This window comes from Gobio gobio (assembly GCF_949357685.1).
Source record: "Gobio gobio genome assembly, chromosome: 14".
Lineage (NCBI taxonomy): Eukaryota > Metazoa > Chordata > Actinopteri > Cypriniformes > Gobionidae > Gobio > Gobio gobio.
The window spans coordinates 54165427-54178733 of NC_137107.1; the positions used below are offsets into that span (position 1 = coordinate 54165427).

A 13307-nucleotide genomic window follows, 5' to 3' on the forward strand; every position below is an offset into this window, starting at 1 on the left:
TGTACATTATCCCTAAATGTTTCCAAGAATGTTTAAATCCAGTGATGTTAACCAGGAAAAACAAAACAAACATTACATTCACAGAGAGCTCTTGTTGAGCTTGTCCTACAGTAAAGCTGTAGCTGATTATATTGAATATAATCATGATAACGTATGGAGTGTGTGGCGGAACCACTTGTTCATGGTTCTTGTTTCCGCTCGGACTGTATCGCGGCAGGACCGGAAACATGGCGTTCAACTTCGGCGGCGCGGCAGGCAACGCGAGTGAGTAGAGTTAAACTTTATTATTAGATCCCTATAAACATTCATAGTTTCATCTGAGAAGCTGTCCAATATATTCATAACATGACGAATCACTGAAATCTGTTATCGTTGAGCGATCGGGGCGGCTGCTCACCGCGTCTCATTATTGTGTTATTTGAGCTTTTGTGCGCTTATTGGTGTATTCATGAGTCATTTATGATGAATATGATGATGAAGGCACACTGTAAATCATCCTCTTTCGCTTCGTTTGTTTCGGAGATACTACAACAACAACAACAAACCGCGCGTCATATTCACATCATCAGCTAATCACCACAGCATTAGCATTAGCTGCGTCTGAAATCACACACACTCTCTATCTTGAACATGTAATTACTTCCCGAAAGTAAAAGAGTGTGTGTAAGATGGATGTGTCCGGTGTCATGACAAATCCGGTCCCCCCTCGAAATCGGGTCTCCCCAAACTCTGTTTATGATTATCCTAAATGCGAATTATATTAATTAAAATTACGCATAGCTTACTATATAATGCGAACGAAAACACGCAAGTGTAAGCTATAATAAAACCAATGATGCAGTTGTATGATTTTTGGACACACCATTCAGAAGCCGTTTTTCATATCTCCAGTAGGTGGCGCTGTGCTGAAACTCTGCATGCTGCCTCAGGTCATGCTTGGGATGACCTGTACGAAGATTGGTCAGGATACGCTAAAGCGCTACAGCTTCGCGTCCAGTTTTGCGCTCTCTTCTTTTTTTTAAGAAGTAGTTTTTTGGCGGGAAAGTTTTCAGTGCACAAAATGGCGCCATCGCAGTCGTCTTCAGCCATTTTAAGTGAATAACTGAACATGTTTTATTTATAACTGAAATATTTGGACATTTAACACTTAAATTGAACACATTAAAGATTAATATATGTAGAGTAGGTGCTAATGTGCGTATAAAGCAAGTTATCAGGCTTATCTGTATGCTATGCTATTATATAAGCTAACTAATACACAGTTATAACAGCTTATCATAACATGATGTAATCATGAGAGGAGACCCGATTCGCCACAGACCTGCACCGTTATATGGTGACTTGTCATGGTTACAGGCGGTCACGTGCTGTTGTCATGGTTACAGGCGGTCACAAGCTGTTGTCATGGTTACAGGCGGTCACGTGCTGTTGTCATGGTTACAGGTCTTTCTGGCACTGGCTTTGGAGCCGCGACCACGACGTCTGCGTCCACGGGCTTCGGTTTCGGATCCGGTAGCGCGGGTGAGTGAGTGTGTGTGTGTGTGTGTGTGTGTGTGTGTAACGCCTCAGGTCTCTCTAACTCTCGTGTGTCTCTCTCCTCGGCTGTGCGTCAGGATTCAGCGCCAGCGCGCCCGTTAGTTTCGGGGGGTTTGGTTTGGGCCCCGCGGCCCCTGTGTTCAGTTTTGGCAGTAGCCTCAGTGACACAGGTAGATCGAGTCTGAGAGGTCATTCGTGATTGGCTCACATCACGCGTTCATGCATGTCTGTCTGTCCCTGTATCCAATCACAGGCCTCGTCAGTGACGCCCACGCCCCTTCTGTCCATCGCATCATTTCCTGTGTCATGTCACGCGTGTAGTTTCCTCTGCTCATGTGTGTGTCCTGCAGGTGCGTTCGGAGGGTTCGGCCCCACCACGACCGCGGGCACCGGGTCCAGCTTCAGCTTCACCACGCCCTCAAACGCAGGTAAGTGATGTGTGTGTGTGTGTGTGTGTGTGTGTGTGTGTGTGTGTGAGCGGGTCTGACAGGAAGCTGTTCTCCACAGGTGCGAGTCTCTTCGGGAACACTCAGAACAAAGGCTTCGGCTTCTCGTCCGCTCTGGGGCCGAGTGCGGGGACGGGCTTCGGCGCTCTGGGAACGGGTCTGGGGTTTGGAGGATTTGGGGGGATCCAGCCCACTCAGACCCAACAAGGTGAGACCATCCCATCAGCTGCACTTCTACAGTCCAGAGCCACTCCTGACCCAGGAGAATAGGGCTGCCACAAACCATTACTTTAATAATCGATTAATAGAACGATTAATCGACTAATCGTTGATTATTGCCATTCCCATCGAAGATTAATCGTCGATTATTGTCATTCCCATCGAAGATTAATCAACTGATCACCGGTTATTGACATTGCCATCGACGATTAACCGACTAACCATCGATTATTGTCCTTTCTTATAGACGATTAATCGACTAATCTACAGTTATTGTCATTGACAGCGCCGATTAATCGTAGAATAATCGATTATTGACAACTCCAGTTAATCAACTAATCATCGATTATTGCCATCAACGGTTAATCGACTAATATCGATTATTGACATTGACATCGGCAACTAAGCAGTACATTAAACGATTATTCAGCTTTTTTAATTAGTTAAAACATTTAATTATACAGGTTCTAACTATAATATATAAAAAAGAAAGTCACTTCAGCTTTTGAAATGGTTGTTTTAATTAACTTTGAGACCCAACAAGGTGAGACACCCCATCAGCTGCACTCCTACAGTCCAGAGCCACTCCTGACCCAGGAGAATAGGGCTGCTACAAACCATTACTTTAATAATCGATTAATAGAACGATTATTAGAAAGATTAATCGACTAATAGTTGATTATTGTCATTGCCATCTGTGATTAATCGGTTAATCATCGATTATTGTCATTCCCAACAACGATTAATCAACTAATCACCGGTTATTGTCATTGCCATCGACGATTAATTGACTAACCATAGATTATTGTCCTTTCTATCGACGATTAATCGACTAATCACCGGTTATTGTCATTGCCATCGACGATTAATTGACTAACCATAGATTATTGTCATTCCCAACAACGATTAATCAACTAATCACCGGTTATTGTCGTTGCCATCGACGATTAATTGACTAACCATAGATTATTGTCATTCCCAACAACGATTAATCAACTAATCACCGGTTATTGTCGTTGCCATCGACGATTAATTGACTAACCATAGATTATTGTCCTTTCTATCGACGATTAATCGACTAATCAATAGTTATTGGCATTGCCATCGACGATTAATCAACTAATCACCGGTTATTGTCATTGCCATCGACGATTAATTGACTAACCGTCGATTATTGTCCTTTCTAACTGCGATTAATCGTCTAATCAACGGTTTTTGCCATTGCAATCGACGATTAATCGACTAATCACCGGTTATTGTCATCTACTAATAATCGATTATTGACATCGGCAGTTAATCAGCTAATCATCGAATATTGGCATTGGCATCGACGATTAATCGACTAATCTTCGATTATTGACATTGACATCGGCAACTAATCAGTACATTAAACGATTATTCAGCTTTTCAATTAGTTAAAACATTGAATTATACAGGTTCTAACTATAATATATAAAAAAGAAAGTGACTTCAGGTTTTGAAATGGTTGTTTTAATGCACTTTGAGCCAAGTTCTCAGAACTTGACGAATGTTACATCTCAGAATATTCGGTTCTCTTTCAATTGAAATAAATAAATAATAATAAACAAAAATGAGCTGCATTACAGACAACAAAAAAATATAATGGTTCAAATATTAATCTGCAAATGACATTGCAGACAAAATGACATCACTTACATGACAATTGAGCTGCCAGATTCTCATTGACCTTTTAATTAACAATATGAAAAAGTAACTGATGATATTCCTCCTAACATCGCCTCTTGTGAGTCTTCATGCATATGAACAGAATACAGGAGACTATAATACCTAATAGTGTTATAATAATAAAAACAGTCCTGACTCCAAGCTCGATCAAACTTTATTATATGCTAAATAAATCATCACATTACTGTAATTATATTATTGTTTATATTATTACAACTCTTAGTAGTATTGCATTCTCTAATAAAGAGATTTACAGCTAGTTAGTTCATGCACATTGTGCTCCTGTGAAACGTTTGGCCTTGCATGTCTCAATCAGCTCCTGGTTCAGTAGTCAGGACACGAGTCAATGGGCTGATCCCTAATCAGTGCCCTGACTACTCAAGTCAAGTCAACTTTATTTATATAGCGCTTTTAACAATGCAGATTGTTTCAGAGCAGCTTTACAGTGTTAAACAGGAAAATAATGCAGCATAATTTTATTCAGCTGTATAGCCATTCCGGAGAAAACGCTGATGTCATCAGTTCATTTCAATTATCATACAGTGACAGTGTGGGCTTTAGATCAGTAATTTAGTTTATATGGTTAATTTAGTTTAATAATTAGATTTAGTTGAACATGTAGTGTCCCCAACTGAGCAACACAAGCCAGAGGCGACAGTGGCAAGGAAACCCAAACCCCATCAGGAGCAGAATGGAGGAAAATAAACCTTGGAGAAACCAGGCTCAGTCGGGGGGGCAGTTCTCCGTACAGCGTATGATTATTATTCTGGCAACTTTACAGGTCAGAGGTCATAATAGATCGGAATAGTCATCATGCCGGAGACGGGTTTATTGAGGATGCCGTGACGATGAGGCAGTTTCAGGGGGAGGATAATGGACTACTGAACTAGTGCTGATTGAGACGCAGCCTTAGTTTGAAGTTTTGTGAAACTTTCCCACATCTTGCTAGTTCAGATTAGTTTGCACTCCGTCATTCGCTGTTTTCTTCTACCGCAACATTTGTAAGGGCTGCATTACACTCTAGCGCTACAGCGCCCTAGCGGTCAAATTGCCGTATTGCAGGCCCACATGAGATCAAACGACTACTCCACAACAAAGATATTTGACGACAATGTCGATAATCGTTTCAGCCCTACAGGAGAATCACCTCAGTCAGAGTCTCTCTCTCTCTCTCTCTGTCTCTCTCTCTCTCTCTCTCTCTGTCTCTCTCTCTCTCTCTCTATAGGTGGTCTGTTCGGCCAGCCGGCGCCTCAGTCCACTCAGCTCTATAACACGGCCAGCGCTCTCTCCGCCCCCTCGGTCCTCAATGATGAGCGCGACTCCATTCTGGCCCGATGGAACCAGCTGCAGGCGTTCTGGGGCGTGGGGAAGGGCTACTACAGCTGCAGCGCTCCGCCGGTGGAGTTCAGCCTGGAGAACCCCTTCTGCCGCTTCAAGGTGCTCACACACACACACACACACACACACACACACACACACACACACACACACACACAGGGTTTTCTGTGAGCAGGGGAATAAGGCAAGGGTGTCCTCTCTCAGGGGTTCTGTTGAGCCTCTCCTTCACTCAGATCCAGCTCACACAGATGATGTAACAACAGTTATTAAAGACTCTGAAGATGTTTTTGAGATCTTCGTTAGACAGATGTCAGCCTCATCTGCATGTATTAACTGTGGGAATGTGCATCTCTGCTGTTTGGAGCAGGCAGGATGTCCTCTGCTGCTACAGCACATGGGCCTGGGATGGCTTCATTTAGGGACTAAAGTTACACAGAGTAGAACTGGGAAGGGCTCTCTGATCAGGAGAACTGTAGAGTTCAGGGGCCTCATTTATAAACGTTGCGCACGCACAAAAGAAGGCGTACGCCGCTCTCTATGCAATAATTGGTATTTATAAAAAGCAAACTTGACGGGAAATGTGCGGTCCTTCACGCAAGCTCTGACCCAGGCGGACGCACAGAAACGGCTGAAATGAGAAATGGCCACACCGTCGGCAGATGAAGAAACACGAGAGAGTGTAGAGCGATGTGTATAAGAAATGGCTATACTGCCTCTCATAAATAACATGAAGACTTCACAAAGCAAGTCTTAAAGGTCCCGTTTTTCGTGTTTTTTTTGAAGCTTTGATTGTGTTTACAGTGTGCAATATAACATGTGTTCATGTTTCGCGTGTAAAAAAACACAATATTTTTCACACAGTTTACTGATCTGTATACCGCTGTTTTCACTGTCCTCAAAACGGCTTGAGGATTTCCCTGTTCTATGAAGTCCCTCCTTCAGAAACACGTAACGAGTTCTGATTGGGCCAGCGGTTCCCGTGTTGTGATTGGACAGCAGCTTAGCGCACGCAGAGCGCACGTTACCGGAAAGGTCGCGCCTCTCACCATAACGGGGATGCATGCGCTCAATGATCTCTAAGTACAGCGGCCCTGGGAAAGCCAAACAAAGGTGACTTGACTCCGGGATGAAAATAACAAGCGTCTCGACGACATGGCGACAAACAAACTCTACAAACGCAACCGAACGCAACACTTCCTCTTCTCCACGCGGGAGCAACAAGACCACGCCCCCTTTTTCGCGTACTCTTGTGGGCGGAGGTTAGTCTACAAACTGCTCTACTGACGTCATTAAAGCAGGATGTACAGAGATGTAGAACAAACCGGCCGCTCGTTGTAGGCTTTTAAAGGGAACTTCTGTTAAATAAAATATCTCGCTTGGCATTGAACTTTGAGCTTTATAATTTTACAGGTATTATATATGCTCATTACACACTAACTAAAGTTTGAAAAATGGGATCACGAAGAACAGGACCTTTAATATTAACAGCCGACACGAACACCCGTTTGATCGATCTGCAGTGTAAAACAAACAAAATCAAACCAAAATTACAACAGAAATGCAAATTAACACATATTTGCAAAAAAAAAAGTGAAATATGTTCTGCAACAATATTGGCATGTTATGCAATTCATCCTCATAAATAATACGGTAAATAGAACGAAATAATGTACAAAACTGATATTCTTATGCATTATGAATCAGTGAGTCGATTCAGCGGTTCAGAGCGTTATGAATCAGCGAGTCGATTCAGCGGTTCAGAGCGTTATGAATCAGCGAGTCGATTCAGCGGTTCAGAGCGTTATGAATCAGCGAGTCGATTCAGCGGTTCAGAGCGTTATGAATCAGTGAGTCGATTCAGGGGTTCAGATCATTATGAATCAGTGAGTCGATTCAGCGGTTTGGATCACCAAATTTCAGCAGTTTGGCGGTTTGACACGCAATCCGAATCATGAATCGACTCACTGACTCATAACACTCTGAACCGCTGAATCGACTCACTGACTCATAACGCTCTGAACCGCTGAATCGACTCACTGATTCATAACGCTCTGAAGCTTCATGAGGCTGTGTTTTGAAATTGTCATCACTATATAAGTCGTTATTTAGGGTTTTTTTGCGCACAGAAACTATTCTGGTCTTCATAAAGTTATTGTAGAGCCGCTGTAGTGAGATGGACTTTGTAACTTTAGTCTTTAGTGTCTTTTAAGGGTCTTGAGAGTGTAAAGTTGAGCCAAAGGAGGCCTTTCAGAGCATCAGATTTACACTAAAATATCTTCATTTGTGTCTGAAGATGAACGGAGGTCTGACGGGTGTCCAACCACATGAGGCTCAGTCATTAATCACACAATTTACATTTTTGGGGGAACTAACCCTTTAAGAATTGTGGGGACCTTCTGTGGACATTACTGCCTCAAAATCCTTCATTTCAAAGCTTAAAATCATTTCAGGGTGAAAATGCTGGTGAGGATGTCAATATGTTGACCCTAAAGTCTCTGGTGAAGTCAAGAGTGGTCATCGAATATACTAACAATGTGCTTTATTTTGAATGGAGTTGGGGTTTTGGGTTAGGGTAGGGCGAAACCGGGAATCTGGTATTTAATTGGGAATATATAATGTGTTTTTCGAATGTGAGTTTGTGTTGTTTTAGAAGTGTCTCTCTCTCTGTCGTCAGGCGGTGGGCTACAGCTGTGTGCCCGGGGTGAAGGATGAGGACGGGTTAGTGGCTCTGGCTCTGAATAAGAAGGAAGCAGATGTCCGCTCTCAGCAGCAGCACCTGGTGGAGTCGCTGCATAAGGTTCTGGGCGGAGTCCCGACGCTGACCGTGAATGTGGAGGGCGTGCGAGCGCTTCCTGACGACCAGTGAGACAACCCCTGACCCCTGACCCCTTCATTAGCATACTGTGCTCTAGATGAACCCACTAAACTCTCGTATGAAGAGTCCGCTGATATTGCTATTTTGGCGTAGTTGTTAAAAAACTGAGAAGCCTAGCACAAAAAAAAATAATTTATAAGATTAGGATGTCTAGAATACAGTGTTCAGGCACAAGCATGTGATTAGGGCTGCAACTAACGACTATTTTAATAATCGATTAATCTGTCGATTATTTTTCCCGATTAATCGGATAACAAACCCCCATTAATTTCCAATCCTTTATTCAAAAACAGAACTGACAGTGCAAAAAAATCTTCAGAAAGTGCACAGTTTGCTCCAATAAATCTCTAAATCTTTTTTTTTAAAGAAGAAAAATACTAATCAGAAAACTTAACAGGATGTGAGAACTTGTCTCTCAGATTCACACACTCACAAACAAAATGTAATGGGTTTAGTTCGATTGTAATGCATTAAGAATTTCTCTAAAATGTCCAAACCCGTTATATACTCCAGGAGAAAACATCTACTGTATTAACCTATTAATATGAGTGATATTACAGTCTAAACATGCAATACAGACACAGATTTAACTGATGTGGCATATAAACAAATATTATGTAACAATTAAATAAAATAATCCTTATAGATAAATATGGATTAAATAATGAATGTATAATAAATATAATGAATCCTTATTAAAACTAAAGAGGTGATTTTCTCTGTCTTTTGTTGTTTGATTAATATTAAGAGCACTAATGTTAGCAGGTTAATGGACCAATGTCACTTTAAGACTATTAGTCATAGTTTTTGTCATTCAAAGCTGGTTTTGATTTTCGTCTCGTTTTTGTCTGTGACAAATGTTGTTGATTTAAAATATTAAATTAACGAAATTAACATGGCAACAGATTGAAAAATGAATGGGCCAGAAAAGGCAAGTGAATAAAAACGTGTGTTTAGTCTTGCAGACGAGACCACCCCTGCTTTACTACTGTTATTAACAAGCTAACGCTAACCTGTCAAGCTGGATAACGAGTAAACGAGCTCCAGAAGAGCTTTTTTTAAATACTCAAACATCTCCGCATCTTATTGAGGGGCATAATAGTCGCACGACACAACGCATCGATAATGAAATGTGTTGCCAACTCTTCTAACCCTCTGCTGCTCTTCCTTTAGGGGTTGGTCATCTTCCCACTCAGAAGTGACCGGACACCTAAAAATTAAACTTCCTCCACCCCAGTAAAACCAATGCAATTTATTTTTCTTCAATAATATTTTTTCATTTTGTATTTTGAGATGATTTTATGGTATTTTTTAATATATATATGCAATAATGATGGTCTATTTTTGCCATTGAAAATTATACAAAAATATTTTTTTTTGTACTTTTTTTTTTAATTATTGCAGTATTTCAGGTTAAAATAGAGACTAGGCCTTCAAAATATTTTTTTTTTAAGGGAGATTAGCCCCTCTTTTGGAAACCACTAGAGGTCTCTGTGGAGAGGCTTGAGAATTCACTAGTTCTCTTTTGAACACATTTAATGATTTTTTTTTATGGATTGAAATATATATTTTAAAAATCTCAGACTATTTATTATAAAGTTTTAGATTTTTTTGTTGTTGTTAGAAATAAAGATTTTTTTCTGTGAATTTGTGTTTTTGCAGATTTCCCATTAATTTCCTATGTTGTCATTTTTGACCGAAGAGCGCAAGTGGGAGTATTTTTTTTATGACCAATTAGCATGCTCAAATCATGACCCCAATTTTTTTGTGTTTACATCCCTAATGCTAGAAAAGTCACCAAGTTTCATATCATTTTGATGAAGTTGTGATTTTTAACATTTCAAAACAGAACATTTTCCGGTCGGAAATGACTGAAGAGCACCAGAGGGTTAAATATAGAATTTTATCGGTTTTATCGAATTCGTGGTTGCAGCCCTACATGTGATTATAATGATGAGCCTGAGATTGTCTGCCTGTGAGCCGCTGCGGTCTGGACTAGTTCAGGTTGAACTCTGGGATGGATCCTCTCCTCTTTTTGCAGGACGGAGGTGGTGGTGTATCTGGTGGAGCGCTCTCCGAACGGCACGTCCAAGCGTGTGCCAGCGTCCACGCTCTACAGCTACATGGAGCAGATGAACGTGAAGTCTCAGCTTCAGCAGCTGGGCGTGTTCATGACCGTCAGCCGGACCGCCCTCACGCCAGCCCAGCTGAAGCAGCTGCTGCAGAACCCGCCCGCAGGTACGACACGCCCTACACACGCCCGACACACGCCCGACACACGCCTTACACACGCCCTACACACGCCATACACACGCCCTACACACGCCTTACACACGCCCTCACGCCAGCCCAGCTGAAGCAGCTGCTGCAGAACCCGCCCGCAGGTACGACACGCCCTACACACGCCTTACACACGCCTTACACACGCCCTACACACGCCATACACACGCCTTACACACGCCATACACACGCCATACACACGCCATACACACGCCTTACACACGCCCTACACACACGCCCTACACACGCCATACACACGCCATACACACGCCTTACACACGCCCTACACACGCCCTACACACGCCCTACACACGCCATACACACGCCCTACACACGCCATACACACGCCATACACACGCCATACACACGCCTTACACACGCCATACACACGCCATACACACGCCTTACACACGCCCTACACACGCCCTACACACGCCCTACACACGCCATACACACGCCATACACACGCCATACACACGCCATACACACGCCCTACACACGCCTTACACACGCCCTACACACGCCCGACACACGCCCGACACACGCCCTACACACGCCCTACACACGCCCTACACACGCCTTACGCACGCCCTACACACGCCCTACACACGCCCGACACACGCCCGACACACGCCCTACACACGCCCTACACACGCCATACACACGCCCTACACACGCCCTACACACGCCTTACACACGCCCTCACGCCAGCCCAGCTGAAGCAGCTGCTGCAGAACCCGCCCGCAGGTACGACACGCCCTACACACGCCTTACACACGCCTTACACACGCCCTACACACGCCCTACACACGCCCTACACACGCCATACACACGCCCTACACACGCCCTACACACGCCCTACACACGCCATACACGCCCTACACACGCCATACACACGCCCTACACACGCCCTACACACGCCATACACACGCCCTACACACGCCCTACACACGCCTTACACACGCCATACACACGCCATACACACGCCATACACACGCCATACACACGCCTTACACACGCCCTCACGCCAGCCCAGCTGAAGCAGCTGCTGCAGAACCCGCCCGCAGGTACGACACGCCCTACACACGCCTTACACACGCCCTACACACGCCCTACACACGCCCTACACACGCCATACACACGCCATACACACGCCATACACACGCCTTACACACGCCATACACACGCCATACACACGCCATACACACGCCTTACACACGCCATACACACGCCATACACACGCCATACACACGCCTTACACACGCCTTACACACGCCTTACACACGCCCTACACACGCCCTACACACGCCCTACACACGCCATACACACGCCATACACACGCCCTACACACGCCTTACACACGCCCTACACACGCCCGACACACGCCCGACACACGCCTTACACACGCCCTACACACGCCCTACGCACGCCCTACGCACGCCTTACGCACGCCCTACACACGCCCGACACACGCCTTACACACGCCCTACACACGCCCTACACACGCCTTACACACGCCCTCACGCCAGCCCAGCTGAAGCAGCTGCTGCAGAACCCGCCCGCAGGTACGACACGCCCTACACACGCCTTACACACGCCCTATACACGCCCTACACACGCCACACACACGCCCTTCACACGCCCTACACACGCCATACACACGCCATACACACGCCCTACACACGCCCTACACACGCCCTACACACGCCCTACACACGCCATACACACGCCCTACACACGCCCTACACACGCCTTACACACGCCATACACACGCCATACACACGCCTTACAAACACGCCCTCACGCCAGCCCAGCTGAAGCAGCTGCTGCAGAACCCGCCCGCAGGTACGACACGCCCTACACACGCCTTACACACGCCCTACACACGCCCTACACACGCCCTACACACGCCCTACACACGCCATACACACGCCATACACACGCCATACACACGCCTTACACACGCCATACACACGCCATACACACGCCATACACACGCCTTACACACGCCTTACACACGCCCTACACACGCCCTACACACGCCCTACACACGCCATACACACGCCCTACACACGCCTTACACACGCCCTACACACGCCTTACACACGCCCTACACACGCCCTACACACGCCCTACACACGCCTTACGCACGCCCTACGCACGCCCTACACACGCCCTACACACGCCCGACACACGCCCTACACACGCCATACACACGCCATACACACGCCATACACACGCCTTACACACGCCCTCGCGCCAGCCCAGCTGAAGCAGCTGCTGCAGAACCCGACCGCAGGTACGACACGCCCTACACACGCCTTACACACGCCTTACACACGCCCTACACACGCCATACACACGCCATACACACGCCCTACACACGCCCTACACACGCCCGACACACGCCCGACACACGCCCTACACACGCCCTACACACACCCTACACACGCCCTACGCACGCCCTACACACGCCCGACACACGCCCGACACACGCCTTACACACGCCCTACACACGCCATACACACGCCCTACACACGCCTTACACACGCCCTCACGCCAGCCCAGCTGAAGCAGCTGCTGCAGAACCCGCCCGCAGGTACGACACGCCCTACACACGCCTTACACACGCCTTACACACGCCCTACACACGCCCTACACACGCCATACACACGCCTTACACACGCCTTACACACGCCTTACACACGCCCTACACACGCCCTACACACGCCCTACACACGCCTTACACACGCCTTACACACGCCATACACACGCCATACACACGCCTTACACACGCCCTACACACGCCCTACGCACGCCTTACGCACGCCTTACGCACGCCTTACACACGCCCGACACACGCCCTACACACGCCATACACACGCCATACACACGCCCTACACACG

At 45.9% G+C, this 13307-nt stretch overlaps 1 protein-coding gene across 3 annotated transcripts in view; it reads left to right on the plus strand.

Annotated features, from left to right (window-relative positions):
* Positions 1-134: 134 nt before the first annotated feature.
* nup54 (nucleoporin 54) overlaps positions 135-13307 on the plus strand; it is a 34966-nt gene continuing 21793 nt past the window's right edge. The window contains exons 1-7 of one of the 3 annotated variants that reach the window (XM_079834303.1): positions 207-264; positions 1444-1521; positions 1887-1964; positions 2044-2190; positions 5134-5345; positions 7921-8108; positions 10163-10359. In XM_079834303.1, coding sequence (XP_079690429.1) covers positions 228-264; positions 1444-1521; positions 1887-1964; positions 2044-2190; positions 5134-5345; positions 7921-8108; positions 10163-10359 — 937 coding nt within the window. In that variant the 5' untranslated portion in view covers positions 207-227. Of the gene's footprint in view, positions 265-897; positions 1095-1443; positions 1522-1886; positions 1965-2043; positions 2191-5133; positions 5346-7920; positions 8109-10162; positions 10360-13307 lie in introns of those variants that run through there. The other 2 variants (XM_079834304.1, XM_079834305.1) reach the window with 2 other exon arrangements.